General features: G+C 33.3%; 1 protein-coding gene across 1 annotated transcript in view; it reads left to right on the top strand.

Moving 5' to 3' along the window:
• LOC107748344 (calcium-activated potassium channel subunit alpha-1-like) overlaps positions 1-23,726 on the top strand; it is a 99,546-nt gene that overhangs the window by 37,328 nt on the left and 38,492 nt on the right. The window contains exons 2-14 of the mRNA XM_016563110.1: positions 2,488-2,549; positions 9,062-9,155; positions 10,312-10,423; positions 13,994-14,069; positions 15,004-15,079; positions 15,944-16,114; positions 16,220-16,339; positions 20,798-20,955; positions 21,094-21,199; positions 22,171-22,253; positions 22,355-22,424; positions 23,065-23,220; positions 23,297-23,406. Of these exons, the coding sequence (XP_016418596.1) occupies positions 2,488-2,549; positions 9,062-9,155; positions 10,312-10,423; positions 13,994-14,069; positions 15,004-15,079; positions 15,944-16,114; positions 16,220-16,339; positions 20,798-20,955; positions 21,094-21,199; positions 22,171-22,253; positions 22,355-22,424; positions 23,065-23,220; positions 23,297-23,406 (1,394 nt within the window). The remainder of the gene's footprint in view (positions 1-2,487; positions 2,550-9,061; positions 9,156-10,311; positions 10,424-13,993; positions 14,070-15,003; positions 15,080-15,943; positions 16,115-16,219; positions 16,340-20,797; positions 20,956-21,093; positions 21,200-22,170; positions 22,254-22,354; positions 22,425-23,064; positions 23,221-23,296; positions 23,407-23,726) is intronic.

Here is a 23,726-nt window from a genome sequence, read left to right as displayed (position 1 = left end):
CATTTTAAATGACTGAATATTTCCACAAGTGCTAACGAAAACGAAAAACATAGAAAAGTTTCCCTTACTTGCAATAAAATAAAATATTAAAAACCTTAAACTTATGGCATTTCAATCCTCATTTTCATTTTCATTTCAACTTGATGTACTAAAATAATTAAAGCTAAATTTCTACAATTTAACTCATATTAAAATATAACATATTACATAAATATATAAAAAAATATATATGTATCTCAAAGATATATTCTGACATATTCAGTATATTCTGAACTGATACAGATATGTATAATTTCTAATATACTTTCAATATAACTACAATGACTTAGTTAATAATATTCATTTAATATAATAATAATAATAATAGAATCATGTTAGTTTATTAAATTGTAATTATTTAATCAGTAATTGTAAATAATATTGATAATATTGCTAATTACAATGTGTAATAATAAATATAACAATTAAAACTAATTCAAAATAATAATAAACATGCTCCGAGTATGTCAGCGCTCTGAAAGCAGCCAGCTGCGCTCGAGTGAGGTTCGTGTGAATCAGTGGATGAAGCTGTTTCGACTGAACTCACTCTGAACCTGTGGGTTTGTGAGCATCAGTGGCTCCCTCTGCTGGTCACACGGGCCGAAGGGCCGCCCATTACCATGGAAACAGATGTGTCAGAGCATGAGTGCATGGATCAGACTCCTAAAGTCCACCGTTTGAATGGCTGTTTTGACTCGGACTCTGCAGCGGGACGCTCCCGTGTGTGAGTGGCCATTAAAAATACATGCAGGTGTTTTCGCAGTACGAGCGATTCAGTGCTTTACAGACATGAGCATTTCCCCTCATGGAAAATAATCTACTGTAGCTGCTCATTCAACATGCATGAGAGCAGGTCAGCCGCGCTTCCTCACATCCACACACCTGTTTGCTCACGATCGCCTCACTGCCACCTGCTCTCTCAGAGATCAATTAACTTTAGCATTACTTATTCACTCTCATGTTGCTCCAAACCTGAATGACTTTCTTCATACGGATCTGAGATATGCCATATCAAGCTTCTTTTCATTACTTTTCAAAATTAATATAAAGAATAGTGAGAATTAAACAAAGAGTCCATTAGAAATCGTTATATATTATTCTATAGTTATAATTATGTTGTTTTCATTTAATCTAACTTTATGTACTAACTAAAATATGATACTAATAAAAAAAAAAAAACTAAATTTGTAAATCTTAAACTAAAATTAAAATGTAAATAAGAAATTTGTAAATAAAAACTCATTCAAAATATGAATTTCGATATTAATTCAAAATATCAAATTATGATATTGAAATAACACTATATACACATTTTGTCCTTACCTTTTAATTTGAAAGAATAATGAGAATTAAATAATCAGTTATAAAACTATTATTAAACATAAATCATAATAATACATAAAAATAATACTAATATAATAAAAGTAATAATAATAAAAATAAAATTATATATGTATGTACTGTATATGTATGTATATATGTATATATATGTTGTGTGCGTGTGTGTGTGTGTGTGTAACCCAGTCTTCAGGGTCACATGATCTTCAGAAATCATTCTAATATGCTGATCTGCTGCTCAAGAAACATTTCTGATTATTATCAATGTTGAAAACAGTTGTGCTGCACAATATTTTTGTGGAAACCGTGATGCATTTTATTTTTCAGGATTCACAGATGAACAGAAAGTTCAAAAGAACTGCATTTATTTGAAATAGAAATCTTTTGTAACATTATAAATGTCTTTACTGACACTTTTGATCAATTTGAAGCTTCCTTGCTGAATAAAAGTATTAATTTCTTTGATAAAAAAATCGTACTAAGCCTAAACATTAGTAGTTCATATATATATTTTTTAATATTTAAAGCTGCAGTCCGTAAAGACACACGCAGTTCTGTTTATTAACCGCTAGAGCGCCAAAAGTTACGGACTGCAGCTTAAATTATTAAAACTATTTACCTTCAATGCTTTCATATGGCTTCAGAAGATTTTTTATGATACTGTTATGGTGTTTTATGTCTCTTTTGGGGATTGAACAGTGTGAACATTCTACTAAACATCTCTTTGTGTGTTCCACGAAACAAAGCGAGGCAGATTTGGAAGGACATGAGCGAGTGATGACAGAACATTCCTTCGCTCTGAACCGTTCCTTTAAAGCTGGATGTGAGATCTGATGGTTTTTAAGTGTTTTTTTCCCTGTCCTCGGTGGCTTGATGTTTACACAGCATCCAATTCCTGCCCAAATCTCATCAGGATCTTCCGATTAAAGTGGGTTTCTGCCAGCAGGACGTAATGACTAAAGAGAACGATGTCCCAGTTGAGCTGGAATCACACACACACACACACACACACACACGAGCTGAGCGTTTTTACAAACCATGCTAATCGACAGCAGGTCACAGATGATGCACAGAGTTTGATTTAAAGTTTTATTGTCTTGTGTGTTTCAGGTGGTGCTTGTCTTCGCTCTGAGCATCGGAGCGCTTGTGATTTACTTCATCGACTCCTCTAAGTAAGTATATGTTCGTTTTGTTGCTGTGCATTTACATACAGGGTTCAAAAATATCCACCAACTTTCACATGCAAGCAATAAAAAATGCAAAAAATAATACGCCTCGGTAGTTGACTATAATACATGCCTTAAATTGAATCTTAAAAGTCTGTTAAAATCAAGCATAAATATTCTGGTCTGGTCGAATAGACCTTTTGACAGCGATTTGGTTTTCATTTAGTCTAAAAAAGCCTTTGAAATGAAAGAAATTGTTCAAATTGTATTTGATTACATTTTATTTGATTACCATAAAAAAAAGAGTGAAAAATTTAAGGGGGTCTGAATACTTTCCGTACCCACTGTATATATATATATGTATATGTATGTATGTATGTATTTTAGCTAGCTGCCATGGCAACATTTCTCATTTTCATTTAGCTTAACAGGATGTACTAAAATAACTAAAAGTGAAATAATAAATAATGAAAACTATAGACATATATAAAGAAAACTAAACCCAATAAAAATAATAAACGCACAGCAAAATGACTAAAACTTTTTTGTTTTAGAAAACAAAAACAAAATAATGAAAATAGTTTATTGAAAATATTAATAAAAACTATAATATTATGTTATAATAGTACTAAAATAACACTGGTATTAAATCATAAATCACAGAATTTCATAAAACTGAGAATTTCCAGAAAAATTAAAAAAATGTATGAGTTTCTGGGGGGAAAAGAAAGAAAATAAAAAGATAACATAAATAAAAATTTCATAGGGTACCATTGGTGTTTAGATCCTAATAAATAATTTTTTTTGTTCAAATTATTCAATTGATGAGACACCCTTTTTGAGTATTAAAATTGAATCAAACCATTAATACAGATTGCAGAAAAAGTTAAATGGAAAACACTGAATTTGAGAAAAAAATAATAAAATGGTTTTCATGGGTCTTATGTATATAAAATGCAAAATACTGGAATAAACATTTATGATACATTATCCCTATTCAGAAGTTAGTTGTGGACCCTCCATGAATCCATGAATAAGTGATGGGGACTGGGGCGGAAGGAATCGTCCCTTGGGCTGACAGACAGACAGATTTAGGAATAGAAGCACAGAGAGAGAGAGAGAGAGAGAGTTTAGAGCGTCCCTGCTGAACATAGGCTGTTTCAGGGGTCATCAAACATCTCACTCTTCAGCCAGCTCATAAAGGTGAAGAGCGTTATGACACAACCGGTTACGCCACGGGCATCATGAGAGCAAGAGAGGTTTCTCCTCTGGATAGACTGTGATTAAAGCAGAACTGCTCATTACATTAAACATCAGCAGGAGCATCTGTCAGAGATCATCTGGAGGTTCACAACTCATTAAGACAAGAGTTATTTTCCATTCACTGAAAGTAAACGGGGACAGATGCCATTAAACTCCAAAAAAGTATTATAAAAAGTTTATTTGACTTGTGCACTATATATTTATTATACTGTATATTAAATAATTATTTTCTGAAAATCTGAGCTCTCAAATTGTATTCCACTTGCTGTGTTTCGATTGGTTACAAGACACATGAGAACCAATTACTTTTGGTGACACTGACAGGTTTGGAAAGACCTGAGAGTGTGTAAATGAAAAGGAAACCAAATTAACCTAATTGCATCCCTTCAGTTAAATACACATACAATTTAGTATGTATGAAATGACGTTGTGGCGGATAGACTTCCACTGAACTGTGTGCTGTGATCCTGGACACTTCGTGTCGTCTTAGAGGAATAGTTCACACAAAAATAAATATTTGCTCAATTTACTCACCTTCAGGCCATCTGAGATGTAGATCAGTTTGTTTCTTCATCAGATTTGGAGAAATGTGTCACTGCATCAGTGTCTCAGCAATGGATGCTCTGCAGTGAATGGGTGCCGTCAGAATGAGAGTCCAAACAGCTGATAAAAACATCACAATAATCCACAAGTAATCCACAGCACTCCAGTCCATCAGTTCACATCTGGAGAAGACAAAAGCTGAAACAAATCCAGCATCAAGATGTTTTGAACTAAAATCCGACTCTATAATCCATAATAACGCTTCCTCCAGTGAAAGTGTTCTGGTGTGAATCAGGAGAGAAATCTGCACAGATCAAGCAGCGTTTAAACAGCTCTAAACAAATATGTGTCTGGATTTTCATGCGAGAGGCAACAGCAGATGCACTTTTTCAATTTGTCTTCTCCAGATGTTAACTGATGGACTGGAGTGCTGTGGATTACTTGTGGATTATTGTGATGTTTTTATCAGCTGTTTGGACTCTCATTCTGACGGCACCCATTCACTGCAGAGCATCCATTGCTGAGACACTGATGCAGTGACACATTTCTCCAAATCTGATGAACAAACAAACTCATCCTGATCTTGGATGACCTGAGGGCGAGGACATTTTCAGCACATTTTAATTTTTGGGTGAATTATTCTTTTATTATAAAATCTAACACATGCAGGGATGTGCGCATGGTTAATTTTCAATATCATAAATCATCAAAAGCAACGTCTGTGTTTCAGAACAGTCTTGCTTGTTTCAGTAAATCTTGTTCTGACCTATTGTGGTGTAATCTTTCAGATCTTTCATGTCTGAATAGCATGTCCTGTTCAGCATTAGAAACACGCACTCATGCCGTCCTGCTCAAAACAGACCTGTTGACGCAGGAAGTGAGCCTTATCCTCTTCCTCATTAGTGCATCATGGGGGATTTAGCAATTTCATTTGAGACTTTAGCCTCTGGCTAGCAGTGTTACTGAGCGCTGTAAACCTGCAGCGGGGCATCGGGTCACAGACGCAGGACAGCATTAGAGTGTGTGCTGAAACCGCATTAGAATATGAGCGGGTTTGTTTGTCAGAGACACAGCAGGTTCAGACGTGGGTGAGTGCCGTTTCTGTGTCTCTGTAGCCTTGATTCTCAACATCTGTTTGCCCGCAAGAAGTGTGACCCAAACACATGCCACAAACTCTCCTGCGTTCATTAAGGTCCTGTGAATATCACTGTGATGAATGATTATTGTGTGAATGAGAAAAGTGCAACACAGATGCAGAACGGGCTGCAGACAAAAGCAGAATGGATGGATGGATGAACAGATGGATAGATAAATGAATGGATACTTGGATGGATAGAAGCATGGATGATGGATGGATGGATAGATAGATAGATAGATAGATAGATAGATACTTGGATGGATATAAGAATGGATATTGAATAAATGATGGATAAATGATGGATGGATGGCTAGATAGATGGATGATGGATGGTAGATGGATGATGGATGGATGATGGATGGATGATGGATAGATGATAAAAGGATGGACGAATGCTAGATAGATGGATGATAGATGGATGATGGATGGATGATGGATGAATGAAAAAATGATAGATGAATAGTTTGATGATGAATGGATGGATAGATGGATGGATGGATGGATGGATGAATGGCTAGACAGATGGTTGATGGATGGATGATGGATGGATGATGGATGAATGATAAAAGGATGGATGAATAGTTTGATGATGAATGGATGGATTGATAGATGGATGGATGGATGAATGTCTAAATAGATGGATGGATGATAAAAGGATGGATGAATGCTAGATAGATGGATGATGAATGGATGATAGATGGATGGAAGGATGATAGATGGATGATGGATGAATGATGGATAGATGGATGAAAGGCTAGATGGTTGGATGGATAAATAAATTAATTTATGAATGTATGGATGGATTTTGTGGATTAGGGTGGAAGAATGCTTAATTTCCCAGAATTCATCATCTGAATTTCATGTAACTTAGTCAGTTGATTTTCCTGTTGTTCTCATTCCAGTTCAGCTTCCTGTGTGTTGTGTCCGATTCAGTTCAAATTCTGAGTCATGATCTGAACTGGAGCAGAGCTGATTGTTGAGTTGAGAGTTGTTTTTCGTGTTTGTTGTATGCGTCCTGTGACCTGAGCCTCCTGTGAAGTATTACTTACGTTAAACGTCTCTTAATTACAGTTGTGTCACTGAGAGCTCGGATGCGTCTCTCTGACCCGCGGGAACAGAACCGAGCAAACAGAGCTGGATAGAGTTGCGTTTCTCAGTCCTGCAGCTGTTCTGAAACTCTTTCAGGTCGAGAGTTTCACAGCTCGCTGTTCTCTCTCGGGTCCTTTGATGTTCTCAGCCTTTGTACAGGAGCGTTGAATCGCTTACACTAAAGTCAAACCCGATCCACCGGAATAACAGACTGGAGCAGAGAGTTTACTGTAGCGCTCTGATCTCTGAACCACTTCCTGTAATTGTATCAGTCGGATTCTTCATCCCAAAAGAAAGTATATATATATATAGTTTCACTATTTATTTATTTTTAGGATTTAAGATTTTTAAAAATATATATATTTTCATGACTTGTCCTCCCAAAACATTAATTTAATTTAAAAATAAATAAATAAAAAAAACTTTAATGTGTAAAAAATATATTAAAATAAAACATATTTTAAAAATGTGTTTATACATCAAGATAGTATTACTGGTTTTTATTCACGCTGAGGTTATGCTGACCAGAGTTTCCTGAATGTAATAGAATTGACAGAATAATTAATGAATAAAAAATAAAGAATTGAACTAACTGAATTAAAAATATTTAATATTTAAATGGACAAATTAGGTAACATTTTGTAACTTTTATTGTATTTTTTTATTGTATAATGTAATGAACGTTTTATATGTATATAATTTATGAATTTACTTTGTTATATGAATTATACATATTATATTACATAAACATAATTGTGCTGTCAAACGATTAATCGCGATTAATCGCATCCAAAAATAAGTTTTTTGTTTATATATTTTGAAAATATTTACATGAATATATTTATATTATATACAAATATATTTAATATGTACATCACATATTTTTCTTAAATATATACATGCATGTGTGTGTGTTTATACATACATAATAAATATACACAGTACACACACACGTTATGCAAACAAATCTTTTAATGGACAAATTAGGTAACATTTTGTAACTTTTATTGTATTTTTTTATTGTATAATGTAATGAACGTTTTATATGTATATAATTTATGAATTTACTTTGTTATATGAATTATACATATTATATTACATAAACATAATTGTGCTGTCAAACGATTAATCGCGATTAATCGCATCCAAAAATACGTTTTTTGTGTATATATTTTGAAAATATTTACATGCATATATTTATATTATATACAAATATATTTAATATGTACATCACATATTTTTCTTAAATATATACATGCATGTGTGTGTATTTATACATACATAATAAATATACACAGTACACACACACGTTATGCAAACAAATCTTTTATTTTGGATGTGATTAATCGCGATTAATAATTTGACAGCACTAAAACATATTGTACATATTGTATTGACAATAAGAATATATACGGTTTAGAATTTTTTTTTAGACTTGGCTTGAGACTTGTTGGCTGAGACGAGTTCTGTATTTTCAGTAAAGAAATCCTGTATTATAGTATTTCTAATTCTATATAGAATTATATATTATATTTTATAGTACTGCATATAAAAACACACTCCAGATACTTGGCAATAATGAGACTTTGGGGGGTAAATGAGCTTAATTTTCTTGAACATAAAGTCATAATGGAGAACAAAAATACTAAACGGTCCTAAAATAGTGCAATGCAGCATGTAGTTTCACTCCTATCCATTCTTTCATCCATCCACCCATCTTCAGTTTTTCTTCTTTCATTGTAGCGTGCCGTATAACGGTTCTGTTTGCTGAAAGCTGAGGTCTGGTGCTGCCGGTGTTTGCTCTTCATCTCTGTGTCTACACAGACTGATCACATCCTCTGTCTGCCTCTCACTGCATTAAAACATGGGATCTAATCCTGTTACCAATTACCCAATCAAACCATCTGTCCTGAGCATCGTCACGAGAAACCAAAGACAATCAATGCATCTCAGATATAGAACTTACACTAACTTATCTACCTGCCAGTATTTGCTGTAAGAACGAGTATTCATGACATACATGTGCTAACAGTTATGAGCAGTAAATATTTACATGGAAAAAGACTCTTATAATTGCCTTCAGGACATTAAAATTAATAAAACGCCTACTGTATGTCACATAATAGCACACATCAAAATATTATTGAGTTAATAATTCATAATATTTCTGAATAGTTTTCTGCTTTATAATGATGTTAGTTTTTTTCGCTGTCGGGAAAAGGATGCATTTAACACCCGAATGAGAGCTGCATTATAATTTTATGAAATGAGATGATTCATTATTGCTAAAATGAGTTGATCGATCAGCCACGTCAAGACAAATGCTTTAATGAAATAATGCTTAATGCAAATGTTAAAGATTCAAACTTTTAATGTATAACATTATACCCATTATATCCCAGGTTCTTGCAGTGAGGTTGAATGATTGTATTACACTGAACCTTCATTAAAGTTAAGCGAGGTCTGTTTTTCTGTGTTTAAACAGACCCATCGAATCCTGTCAGCATTTCGACAAGGACTACACATTGCAGATCGACATGGCCTTCAACGTGTTCTTCCTCTTGTACTTTGGACTGCGTGTAAGTTTATTTAAAGGGACAGTACGCCTTCAGTTGCTGGTCCCCATTGACTTATATATATGGGAAAAAACACTATGCAAGTCAATGGGGACCAACATGTGCTTTACAAACTTGCAGATGCAGTAATTTACCATTCAGTTTACTTCAGTGGCATTTTAGTATTTGTTACATACCATTATATATTTGTTAATATTTTGAATGAGCTTTTATTGGTATATTTTAATTTTAGTGTAGGTTTTAGTCATGTTAATGTTTTTTTGAGTCATTTTTATTAGTTAAATAGTAGAACAAAATATTTCTGTATAGCTTTGATTTGTTTTTATTTAGTTTTAGGCATTTTAGTACTTAAGTTTAACTCAGGCATTTTTAATTTTCATTTACGTTTTTGACGTTTTAGGGCATTTTCTCTAATATTTAAAAAAATATTTTATTTTTGATTATTTGATTATTTAGTTTATTTTAGTGTTATTTTAGTAGTAATTATATACTATTATATATTGCTTAATATTTTGAATGAGCTATTATTGTTATATTTTAGTTTCAGCTTTAGTGTTTTTATGTGTTTTTTTTATTAGATATTAGAAAAACCTTTCTGTATAGTTTTGATTTGTTTTTAATTTCAGTTTTTGTAAATTAGTACTTCAAATTATGTATTTCTAATTTTCACTTAAGTTTATGTTTAGGTTTTTCATCTAATATTTAGATTTGACCTAATTATCTAATAGTTTTGTTATTTTAATTATTCAGTTTATTTCAGTGTTTTTTTAGTATTAATTGTATTCTATTATATATTTCTTAATATTTTGAATTCGCTTTTATGTTCCTATTTTGTCTTAATTTTAGTAATTTTATATTTTTGCCATTTTTATTACTTAAATATTAGGAAAACATTTCTATACAGCTTTGATTTGTTTTTATTTCAATTTTAGTCATTTTAGTACATTTTAGTACTATTTTTTACTTTATTATAAAGTTTTTATGTAATTTTTATACTTTTATGTTTTATTTTATATTTTATATATTTTATTTTATTTAAGAATTATTTCAATTTCCAAAAACAATTTATAACAGGTTTATTTTTTCATTAACAATAACAACTCTGGTTTATTTATCGACTGACATGTGTCATGTGTTTATCTTTTCTGCATCTTCACAGTTCATCGCAGCCAATGATAAGCTGTGGTTCTGGCTGGAGGTGAATTCAGGGATTTCTTCCTTCACCGTCCCGCCTGTGTTTGTGTCCGTTTATCTGAACAGGAGCTGGCTGGGTAAAGCACTCTCCCATTACTGACACTTTACCTTGAATACCTGATTATTTCATCAGATTATGTCAGAAATGTAAAACCCACAGGCAGATATTATTAGATAAAGGTCTGCACCGCCACCTGCTGGACATTAAACGCATTAGCCTTAATCTGTCAGCGAACACAATCTGTAACACACAATCTGTTACAGCAAATCAGTTTATTCAGCAGCTCGCTGGGATTTGTGATCTCTGGCGTGCTGGGAATTAGAGAGACGTTCTCTAGAAATCCTCCTATTGTTTAAAATAGCTGATTGTTTGTTCTCATGCATCATTTTTCAGGTTTTTTGAGGGCATGAGCAGCTCAGGTCACTTCTAAACCTCTGAATAATTATTTAAGTACAGCAAGAATCATTCAGCTGCTCAGAAACAGACAGGTTTATTAACTGTTGTGCAATTACAGACTGTTTTTTACTAATTTAGGTCAGAATGATTGTCTGTGGGAATGAAGCAGGACGCAGATGCTGCTCATAGTTCTGAACCGCAATATTCTTTTAACGAAGCGTGTTTAATTAATCGCAGAACAAGTACTTTCACTGGATTATGTGATTTAATTGTTTGGAGTAATTGTTGCAGTGCAGTTGAAACCCATTTTCTAAATGAGCTTGTGTTTGTGGATTGACTTTGTACTTCAGGAGATTTCCAGGATGTCTGATAAAGTCTATTTTAAAAGCTTAGCTGGTCAAAAACTGGCCATTTACTGGACGTTTATTCAGCAAGGATGCATTAAATTAATCAAAAGTGATAGTAAAGACATTGATAATGTTCCAAAAGATTTCTATTTCAAATAAATGCTGTTCTTGTGCGTCCCAGGACGATTCCTAAAGGAGCTTATACTGTAATATCCTGATGAAAAGGGTTTGTTCTAAGCTTTCACTACATGCTTACATGATCACAACTGGGATGCAGTTTTTTCCGGTGGGCTTTCGGTGCATTTCGACCACCTCTCTTCTCAGAGTGAGACGGAGCTTCTTTCCTGCCGATTCGACGCTGTAAATTGGGAGCGTTTTTATCAGAGTCGTCGTCATGATCCCGACTAAGATGTTGGTGTACCGGAGCCCAGACGGGGCCACACGCACCGAGGCCCTACTGAACACACGCAGACGCAAGAAGTCCTGCGGCGAGCTCTTTCACAACGGCTACCGTGTGAAGATGCTCCACGTGCCCGTCTGTGAGAAAAAGGAGCGTGATGACTCTCAGCACACGCTCTCCTCGTGTTTCCATGCCGTCTCGTACTGGGGTAAGAACTGCTGCTGGAATCCGCACGGATTGATGGATGTTTCCCGACCGTTCGTCCAAGAACAAGGAGGCAGCATTAAGCAGCTTTACAGAGGTTTCCTCTTGTGTTTGGAGAAAGTTGCTTAGTTTTAATTTGGCAGTGATTCTTGAGACATGGGACAAAACAAAACGCTAAAAATAACATTTCCACTTTGAAAATAATCAGAGATTAATTTAGTCCCATTGCAATTAATTCAATACGACATTTGTCAATATTTGTAATAATTTAATTTCTGATACAGAATCTATGAACATGTTTAATAAAATAATCTAAATAATAATAAAAAAATATTATTATTATTACTAATAATTAATGTAAAATAATTAATTGTTGCATTAATTTCTTCCATTTTTGTGACCTTTTGTCCCAGATCTCAAGAACCAGTTTTTTTTTTTTAAGCTCATGTGTGTTTAATCATAGCTTATGAGCTTATCTTCGGAAGACTCTGAACATCATTTTAACCTTTTAATCATTCGTTAAGGTCATTCATAATCAGTATTCCACTTGAAATGCATAAAAACAAACCACAAGCTAAGGGACAAAGGGAGATGCTTTTTCTCATGTGCATGCATTTGTTGTGCATCAAGCGAAAGTCAAGTGCATTGCATTATGGGATGCAATATTTCATGCAGTAGGCTTTGTTGTTGTATATTGCACATGTTGGCTGGTGTTTCATGCACACTGTGTCTAATATGCATACTATAGTCTGTACTGCAGAAATAATGCAAGCAGTACTATTGAGAACACAGTTTAGTGTCTGTCTTTTTCTGGAAAGTGGACTGTACGATGTTGAGCAATGAAAAATCAATGATTGAATGTGAATGAGTAGATTGCTCTGCTGTATGATGATATTTGTGTGAAGCATTTGTGTGTGTGTGTGTGTGTTCATAATAAGCAAGGTCACCTCATTGAAGTCACATGTTTTTCTCTGAGTTTTTTTTTTTTTTATGGTAAAGCTTCTGAAACCAGCACTCAAATTTAGGCCTTTACGTCATGAGTGTTGAGCCGACTGTCTGTCGAGAGACAAATAAACTCCATCCAGATGTGTTCAGTCCAGCGCTGCGGCTCTCATCTTTTGGCGCTTTCAAGACTGATATTTGAATATTTCCTGCAATATTTTGAGGGTTTTATTTTTTGTAGCTGCGGTTAGTTTGTATTGTTAGCTGTGTTTTTACGGGCTGATGATCTAAATAATAATAACAAATTATTATTAACATTACTAATAATTAATGTAAAATAATTAATTGTTGCATTAATTTCTTCCATTTTTGTGACCTTTTGTCCCAGATCTCAAGAACCAGTTTTTTTTTTTAAGCTCATGTGTGTTTAATCATAGCTTATGAGCTTATCTTCGGAAGACTCTGAACATCATTTAAACCTTTTAATCATTCGTTAAGGTCATTCATAATCAGTATTCCACTTGAAATGCATAAAAACAAACCACAAGCTAAGGGACAAAGGGAGATGCTTTTTCTCATGTGCATGCATTTGTTGTGCATCAAGCGAAAGTCAAGTGCATTGCATTATGGGATGCAATATTTCATGCAGTAGGCTTTGTTGTTGTATATTGCACATGTTGGCTGGTGTTTCATGCACACTGTGTCTAATATGCATACTATAGTCTGTACTGCAGAAATAATGCAAGCAGTACTATTGAGAACACAGTTTAGTGTCTGTCTTTTTCTGGAAAGTGGACTGTACGATGTTGAGCAATGAAAAATCAATGATTGAATGTGAATGAGTAGATTGCTCTGCTGTATGATGATATTTGTGTGAAGCATTTGTGTGTGTGTGTGTGTGTTCATAATAAGCAAGGTCACCTCATTGAAGTCACATGTTTTTCTCTGAGTTTTTTTTTTTTTTATGGTAAAGCTTCTGAAACCAGCACTCAAATTTAGGCCTTTACGTCATGAGTGTTGAGCCGACTGTCTGTCGAGAGACAAATAAACTCCATCCAGATGTGTTCAGTCCAGCGCTGCGGCTCTCATCTTTTGGCGCTTTCAAGACTGATATTTGAATATTTCCTGCAATATTTTGAGGGTTTTATTTTTTGTAGCTGCGGTTAGTTTGTATTGTTAGCTGTGTTTTTACGGGCTGATGAAATCAGTGTCGTTGTTAAACATGGACGAACACTTTAAAGGTACGAGCTGAACTCGATTCTCTGTGTTTTAGTGTGTGTTATGATGTTCTGCGTCTCGATGTTGTTTCATGAGAGTCTTAAGTGTGTTTCTTACTTGCTTCTGCTCTTTCATGCAGGATTGAGGTTCTTAAGAGCCTTGAGGCTGATCCAGTTTTCTGAAATATTACAGTTTTTAAATATCTTAAAAACAAGGTAAGAATGCCTTCATGTGCAGCATGTGATTTCTGCACTCGTGTCGAAATAGTTGTTTATAATTCTTCACCTGCATGTTCTTTTGCGTTATCCTTGATCTTAAATAAAAATCATACTTTTTTATAAATCTGATAACATTATATCATCTAGGGACACTTGCATTTTATATATTGTGCTTTGTACTTTGAACTTTAGAGTAGTTATTTTAAAGTGTGTACTCACCGATTATGATTTTTTTTTTCAAAACATGATTTTACAGAATAAAGAGTATATTCATCAATTGACAAATAGTTTAACTGCAATTTAGTCTTTTATATTATATTATATTATATTATATTATACACTCAAAAAAAGTCTGTATAAATAGGGTATAAAGTACTGTATTAATATGAATTCATTTACCAAAATATCTTAAAAAATGTCTTGGAAAATTACCAGTACATTCTCCTTTTTCCATTGATTCTTTTTTAAATTGTATTATTAATATTATTATGAAATTTTGTTATAGCCAGTATTTTATTTCTGCCTGTGGTGCTTGAATATCTTTGACATTGTTCTCAGAAATCTGTCCGTCTCCCTGCAGCTTAGATCTAAAGCTTTAGCGCAGATGTCCAGGAGAGCTTATTGTACAACAGAATGAATAATCTCAGTGCAATTCATTCAGATGGAGAGGTGAAATCTACTGAATAAACTGTGCCAAAACAATCTGAAATGATTTTTGGACTAAAATTGGCCAGTATTATGCAAAGAACCTTTAGTCATCCGAGTTATTTCTGTTCTTTTGAAAATGTTTTGTTTGTATGAGGTTTAGCAGGCTTTCCAAAATATGCTCTGGTTGAACTCAAATTTATGTGCAGTATTAGTTCAAAAATGTTGATTCACGTGAGTATCAGTTGTGAGTTGATGTGAGTATTTCTAAAATTTGTTTTCATAGCAACTCCATCAAGTTGGTGAATTTGTGCTCAATCTTTATAAGCACATGGCTGACGGCAGCGGGCTTCATACATTTGGTAAGTCAATCGCATCAGGAATGAACTGGATGGTGAAAAGCTACATTTTGATGAAAGATCACGAAAACATACTTTTTCTTCTTTAGAATAATGTCCACTAATGAATCATTAACAATAGCACAAATACATGCATCGAGAAAGAGGAATAGTTCACCAAAAATAAAAATGAAAGATTGTTTCTTTATCAGATTTGGAGAAATGTGTCATTGCATCAGTGTCTCACCAATGGATGCTCTGCAGTGAATGGGTGCCGTCAGAATGAGAGTCCAAACAGCTGATAAAAACATCACAATAATCCACAAGTAATCCACAGCACTCCAGTCCATCAGTTAACATCTGGAGAAGACAAAAGCTGAAACAAATCCAGCATTAAGATGTTTTAACTAAAATACATAATCCATAATAACGCTTTCTCCAGTGAAAAAGTCCAGCTCCTGTTGTCTCTCACATCAAAATCCAGCTACATATTAGTTTAGAGCTGTTTAAACGCTGCTTGATCTGTGCAGATTTCTCTCCTGATTCAGACCAGAACACTTTTTCACTGGAGGAAGCGTTATTATGGATTATGGACTCGTATGAGTGTGAGTGGTGTGGATTACTTGTGGATTATTGTGATGTGTTTATCAGCTGTTTGGACTCTCATTCTGACGGCACCCATTCACTGCAGAGCATCCATTGCTGAGACACTGATGCAATGCTACATTTCTCCAAATCTGATGAAGAAACAAACTCATCTACTTCTTTGACGGTCTGAGAGTGCGCACATTTCATTTTGGGGTGAACTATTCCTTAGGATGAGTTTTGCTTTCATGTTGACAAAGTAAAGCTTAAGTAGAAATACTGAGCCTGTTGGTGTGTTTTCAGGTGGAAAACTCAGGGGATCCTTGGGAAAACTTCCAAAATTCCCAACCGCTTTCCTACTGGGAGTGTGTGTACTTACTCATGGTAACCATGTCCACAGTGGGTTATGGAGATGTTTGTGCTAAAACAACCCTTGGACGCCTTTTCATGGTCTTCTTCATTCTCGGAGGATTGGTAAAAAGCCTAAATAAATAGAAGCAATCCCATAATAATTCACCCACAGCCTGCATTTCTGCCTCCAATTATCAGGTCCCTAATCATTGTATCCTTGACAACCAGAGCTGGAAAACGAACCCTTCATTTGGCTTCAATCCCATCCAAACGTTCCCAGCTTCTGCTCGTCATGATGGAAATATCTTCATGTGTTTTTGCTTGTACTGCATTGCGTGTTTTGGTTCTTAAGCAATTTTTTAAAGTATTTCTATATTTCAAATGCTATATTTGTTGATTTCATGTGATTTCAAGTGGAACCATCATTAGGGAGTACAAAGTTATTCTGTTGAAATCATGACTGACTGCGGTTTTAGACGACCCGACCCAATTTACCCCACCCCAACTCCAACAAACTCTATGAAGGGTTGAGATACACTCCGTCACGATGCCAGCATACATCATACATGCATGACTGTCTCAAATTAAAATGGTATTTAAAGAAATATATTATTAAAATAATTGTAGAAGTAAATACAAATATTTATAGAAATTAATATGAAAAAAATAATAATATTTTGTAAATATTAAAACTAACATTAGATTTAATATTAATAATTTTTCATAAAGTTTGTAAAGAAAATAAGAAATCAGGAAGGGGGCAACACTTTTTCACACCACTGTATATATTTTGGTATTAATTGTATGTTTTGCAATGTGTTTATAAAAACATTAAGGACACATTAGTGCACAGATCTTTAACATTTTTCATTTCTTTTCAATCTTAATTCATTTGTTAATTTAATTAATTTAATAATTAATTTTATGTTTACATTTGAATTACTATTAATAATTTATATACATTTTATACAATAAATATAATTTTATTAATTTCCAAAATTATTTTTTAAATTGTAAAGATATTAAAATTAACATTTTATTATCAATAAAGTTTGTAAAGATAAATAGATTTTGCTATTAATTGTATACAATTATTTTATGTAGAATTTTTTTTAGAAAAGCGTTACATATATGTAACGCTTTTATATATATATATAAAAAATTTACATAAAATAAATTAAGGACACATTAGTGCACAGATCTTTCCAATTTGCCATATTTATGATTCATTTGGTCAGTGTAATACCAAAAAAAGTGTTAATGAAAGACAATTCACTGCTTATCTGAAAGTTTTTAATGACCAGCTTATTGCCATGATTGTTTTCATATAAATAAAATAATAAATTATTAATATTAAAATATTATTTCATAAAAAATATTATGAATTATTAAAATAAAATTATATACATATATTAAAACAATTATAGTAATATTAATAAAATATCATTTGTAAATATATTACAATTAATGTTCATCATTTTTCATAAAGTTTGTAATGAAATATATTTTGCTGTTAATTGTAGTATGTATTGTAATGCTTGAGATCTGAGGCAGTTTTATGAACTCCTATAATAATGTAAATAATGTAAAAGGTAGAGTGCAGCAGTGTTACAGGTGACAGTCGTGCTCATATCAGCCCGGCGTAAGAGTTTGTTTGGACTAAACATGGCTCTTGAGGTTTCCTCCTTTACTTCACCGTTTTCCCTCTTAAACGGCAGATCGAATCTCATCTGTGGCTTTTCTTCTCTTCAACACTGATATCCCTTCAAACAGGGATATTTGTCAAACAGAATGCTTTTACTTTTATCCTAAAACCTTCCAGCCTCTAAAATCTGGGCAATGCATGTACACAAGCATTCTGACTCTCACTGTCTGCATCATAAAGCTCCAGTATTTAACACTTAAAGGGATAGTGTGTGCAGAAATGATCGTTCTGTCATCGTTTGCTCAGCCTCGTGTCGTTTCTTTCTTCGGTGGAACTCGAAAGCTCTACTTTTCCATATAATGAAAGTGAATGGGGACCAAAGTTACAGTTCATATGACTTATTCTTCAGACAAGCGATCATATGACTTCAGAAGTCACATTTATTTCTATAGCACTTTATACGATACAGAAAATAAATAAATAAATAATAAAACAGAAAAATATGAGAATCAGTGATACAAACTTCAATTAAGAGACAAAAAGAGAAAATAGTGTTGTTATTCGGTTCAAATCAGTTCACTGCTGATTCAGTTCAGTTTAGGGCTGAGTATTAAGAGATTTCATGATTCGATTCGATGTGATTTGATTCAAAGCTTGCGATTCAATAAAATTTTGATCTTGATTCAATTCGATTCGATAGTGTAAAAAATCTCTCTCAACTAATGCTGTAAACTATTCAATAAACCCAGTCTGTTGGCACATTACTATAGTAAGGTGATTTGTAAACAAACATTTAAATATAATTAAAATGAAATTAAATAGTAATAATTAGTTTATTATGAATAGTTGTATTTAAATAATTATAATTAATTTAAATTAAAATATTAAATATAATAAATAACTTTTTATTGATATAATTATATGTTTCTACTCCAGTTTGTTGTTGAAATATAAACATTTAAACGGTGTATGTCATTTTGGAATTAATTGTAGTATTTATCGCAATGCTTTTATTAAACATTTTCTACATTAAAAAAATTAACATCATTTCAGTTTGCCCCTTTTATAATGATTAATTTTGTCAACGTATTACAAACAAAAACTGTATTTCTGAAAAACAATTCACTGCTTATCTGAGCGTTGTAAGACCGACTTATTGCCCTAAGGATTTATTTTCATATAATTAAAGAAATAAAATATTAATGTTTAAACATTATTTTCACATTAATATTACATTTATATGTAAATGTAATTATTTAAATATATACAAATAATTACATTCATTAATATGAGTAAAATGAGTTATATACAATATTTTATAAACAAAAATAAACATTAATTTTAATATTAATAATTTACAGTAATACTTTTATAAAACATTTTCTACATAAAAAACACATTAGTGCACATATAATTTCAATTCGCCACATGTATATTGATAAATTTGATTGGTGTAATACTAAAATAAATACATAACAGCTGTAAGTATTTTTGAAATACAATTCACTGCTTATCTGAATGTTTTAAGATTAACTTATTATCCTTAATTAAATTAATTAATACAATATTAATATATTATTTCAATATTAATTCTTCATATTGATTTTATATAAAATATAAATTATTTTTTTATATAAATGTAAATTTTTTATATTTAATTTTTTATTAATTGTTACATATACAGCCCTAGTTCCGTTTAATAATGTCTAAGTTCATCAGTTATGAAAACAAGCTCAATTCAGTTCAAGTTTTGGCTCGGCCACCCATCATCTTCATTACATTGTTTTTATACATGCATCTTTTTTCACAGAAGAAAGTCAGTCATAGGGGTTTGTAATGACACGAGGGTGAGCAAACGAGGACCGAACTCTGATTTCGGCTGAACTATCGATCACAGAAATAAATTACAGTTTAACAGATATTCACATAGAAAACAGCTACTTTAAATTGTAATAATATTTCACAATTTTTACTGCATCTTTGATCAAATAAATGCAGCCTTGCAGATTAAAAAAAACTCAAAAGCAAAAAACTGTACCCACCCCAATCTTTTGAATTATATATATATATATGTTTTGATTTAGCCTTTTCAAACTTTCAGGTGTACTTAAACTCTTTTTAAATAACACTAATATACATTTTATGAGGTGTCGCACATTTTTCATAGTATATGTACAATCACAAAATTCAACTACACGTCACTGTAATGTTTTGTGTGTCAACTTATTTTAATGCTAGCTACAACAGTGTACACATCATATATGAAATATATGCTTGCATTAGTTTATAATTAATCATCAGCAGTCATTTTGATGTACTATCCTTTTCAGACCGTCAGCTCATTGCTCAAATGCTTTGGCTTTAAAGTCCCCATGAAATCAAGATTGTTTTTTTGTTGTTTAGTCTGTAGCTCATCTACAGCAGTGTTTCCCAACCTTTTTTTAGTCGCGGCACACTTTGGAAATTTTTACAAACTTGTGGCACCCTACAAAATTAATTTTGTCACAATATTTGAATTTCTAGGTATATGAGTGGAGCGACTGAGCGGAGCGCACACGCATAGAGCGGATAATACGCAGAGCGTCACACCACGTGAAAGTGAAAATTTTCGGCAGCCGAAATTTCGGTGCATCTCTAATTATTGGCGACATCAGAAATGGATATTATATAATAGATGCTTTTTTGAACATTTTAGCAATTTAAATATATAAAAAAATGCTTTTTTACACTGCACCCCTGCTCTCGACAGACGGCACCCCAGGGTGATCTGATCTACAGTATATGCTCATTTTAGCAAATACAAGTATTTAAAATGTATCTTTTGAGATTATCGTTATGGCTTCGGATTTTATTCAGATTTTTAGCTCATTAAATGTTGATTAATGTCTGAATAGTGATTTTATGGGGTCTTTAACTCTTAAGTGGCACCGCATTGCTGTTACTGCTTTAAACTCATTCGTTGTTGTTGTTTTAAGTAAACTTAAGACAAGGTTTGTTGTTGTTACAGTATAAATCCAGTTCCTCCAGAGAAAACCCACCCAGACTCCCTTCAAACTAGCACATGCTCAGGGTTCCTTTCACATGATTTCAGTCTGATTTTGTATGATTTTAAGGCTAAATGTTGTGTAACGTGTGATCTGGGTGGTTTTCTCTCTTGTTGATCAGCTGTGATGTTATCTGATGAATACTCACCAGTTGCGTTTCTCAGGCATATAGTCGTCTGCGGTCACATCACGCTGGAGAGCGTCTCCAACTTCCTCAAAGACTTCCTACACAAGGACAGGGATGATGTCAATGTAGAAATAGTTTTTCTCCATAAGTAAGTACAATGTTGAAATTGAATGGAGGTTTCATCCGCACAAAAGACGTTTTGAAGAACGCTCCTGCTGCTCTGTTTTGTGGGATGAACGTATTGGTCTCACAGTGCCGTTGTGTGTGTGTGTGTGTGTGTTTTCAGTATTTCCCCTAATCTTGAGCTGGAAGCCTTATTCAAGAGACACTTCACACAGGTGGAGTTTTACCAGGGATCCGTCCTCAACCCTCACGATCTTGCTCGAGTCAAGGTACAGGTCTAATCTACAGTCTGCAGGCTAAAAACCAAAAAGTTGCTTTGACAAATTAGTGGAAAAAAACATGTAGAAGTGTGTAGTGAAATGTCAGAAATTTATATGATCATAAAAAAAATCATGGCAATTTCTATGGAGAATCTACTGTTTTCTAGTTATGCGCTGTAAAATATTTAATCATTGTGTAGAGCAGGGTTATTATAGTAATCTAAAACCATTAAACATGTTTTCATTGCTTGAAATAAAATAAATGTTAACTGATATAAAATAAAATATAGAAAAATGTATTTTATTCCAGCTATTTGCCAAGGCAATGTTTATCATTTTTGTTCAGTTTTACTCGACGAACTAAAACTAAATAAACTAAAGCGAAGAAAAATAACAAAAAAACCTTAAACGTGTTTAAAGAAAACAAGAACAAATAAAAATGACAAACACACACAGCAGAATTACTAAAACTTTAACGTAAAATTAAGATGAAAACAAAATGTCAAAATAATATCTCATTCATAAAATTAACAAAAACTATAATAGTATATTAATGATACTAAAATAACACTGTTAAACATTAAAAATGAATAAAAATAACAAAACAAAAAAATACAAAATTAAAATTGAAGTGAATACAGAAAATATAAAAATATTTAATTTGAAACAGAATTTTTTTTTTTTTAAATAAAAAAAGTTATCATAGTTTATCAAGGATCCTAAAAGAACTTTTTTGTGTGCCATAAGTCTTTTTAACTGGTTCCCTAATTGGTCTGAATGATTTGCTAGCAATTTGACTGGTGTTGAAAATTTTTATGGAGTAATAACAAACAGCTGAGTTTATGAAAAAGGAAATTCAGTGCACAAAAATATGGGAACCCTGCAAAAAGTGAATTTTTTTTTTTTGGCCCATTTATTTACATCCTGTAAAGTTTAATCACGTTTTAAATTAGATCTGTTGTTTAAACCCATTTTTCTAGATTGAGTCGGCCGATGCCTGTCTGATCTTAGCCAATAAATATTGTGCAGATCCTGACGCTGAAGATGCATCCAATATCATGAGGTGAGACAGGACCCCCCCCAAAAAACAAAACAAAAACAAAAGATTAAATAAGAATTAGTGCATTATACTCAAAAAACTACTTTTGATGTGTGTTTTTCTAGGGTGATATCCATTAAAAACTACCATCCAAAGATCCGAATCATTACACAGATGCTGCAGTACCACAATAAGGTGAGCGTTTCCATGTCATTATAAGTTTATTGTACCAAAAACAGCCAAAATGTTGTTTTTCATGACCATTTTCCATTTTCATGATCTTTAGAATTAAAGGGATAGTTCACCCAAAAATGAAAATTCTGTCATTAATTACTCACCCTCATGTCGTTCCAAACCCATAAGTCCTTCGTTCATCTTCAGAACACAAATTAAGATATTTTTGATGGAATCTGAGAGCTCTCTGACCCTGCATAGACAGCAAGGGTCCTTCCACGATCAACGCACAGAAACGTAGCAAGGAGATCTGTAAAATAGTCTATGTGACATCAGGGGTTCAACCGTAATTTTACGAAGCTACGAGAATACTTTTTGTGCGCAAAGAAAACAATAATAACATAATTTATTCAACAATTCTTCTCCCCGAGTTACCGTCTTCCGCCTTTTTGGAGAGTACCCCAGAACGAAATGATTACGTTGATTACATTCTGGGGTACTCTCCAAAATTCAAACTAAGAATCACAAGCTGTTTGGTATCAATAAATGTTCTGGATGAACTAAAGAGGGAATTTTGAGTTGTCACATTGTACTTCAAAATCTTGTTTCAAACAGTTATGAGGCCTTTAATGCATGCACTTTCTGTCCTCGTCTTCTCCAGGCTCATCTTCTCAACATCCCGAGCTGGAACTGGAAGGAGGGCGATGACGCCATCTGCCTCGCCGAGCTGAAGCTGGGCTTCATCGCTCAGAGCTGCCTGGCACAGGGTCTGTCCACCATGCTGGCTAACCTCTTCTCCATGAGGTCCTACATCAAGGTCAGTTCACATGCTGGAGCAAACAGTGTCACCGTTTGAAACCTGAGCTTGAAACTCACAACTTACTTCTGTTTAGATTGAAGAAGACACATGGCAGAAGTATTATTTAGAGGGAGTAGCCAATGAAATGTACACGGAGTATCTGTCCAGTGCCTTCGTGGGTTTGTCTTTCCCCACCATTTGTGAGTAAGTATGATGAGTGCAATTACTTTGACCATTTTACTTATGTTAGTATGATAGTAAAGTCATTGGGCCTCATTCATGAAATACGAGCAGAACGAATTTTTGTGTAAATCGTTCGTAAAGCTGTTCTGACGTAAACTTTCGAATTCATGAAAATGTTCGTATTTTCAAAATGTTAGTTGGTACGAAAGAAATGTACACCTGCTCCTTACCAGGTGTAAATGGTGCGTAAAACGTTCTGTGTTTTTTTTTTGTTGGCAAACTGATGACACGTAATTATTATGGCAGGGCATCAAAATTCAAAGTTAATTTGCCCTTGCCCC

Source organism: Sinocyclocheilus rhinocerous, unplaced genomic scaffold (genome assembly GCF_001515625.1).
Source record: "Sinocyclocheilus rhinocerous isolate Xijiao unplaced genomic scaffold, SAMN03320098_v1.1 scaffold522, whole genome shotgun sequence".
In the NCBI taxonomy this organism is placed as follows: domain Eukaryota; kingdom Metazoa; phylum Chordata; class Actinopteri; order Cypriniformes; family Cyprinidae; genus Sinocyclocheilus; species Sinocyclocheilus rhinocerous.
Note: the sequence above shows the minus strand (reverse complement) of the source record. Positions and strands in the feature narration are given on the sequence as shown.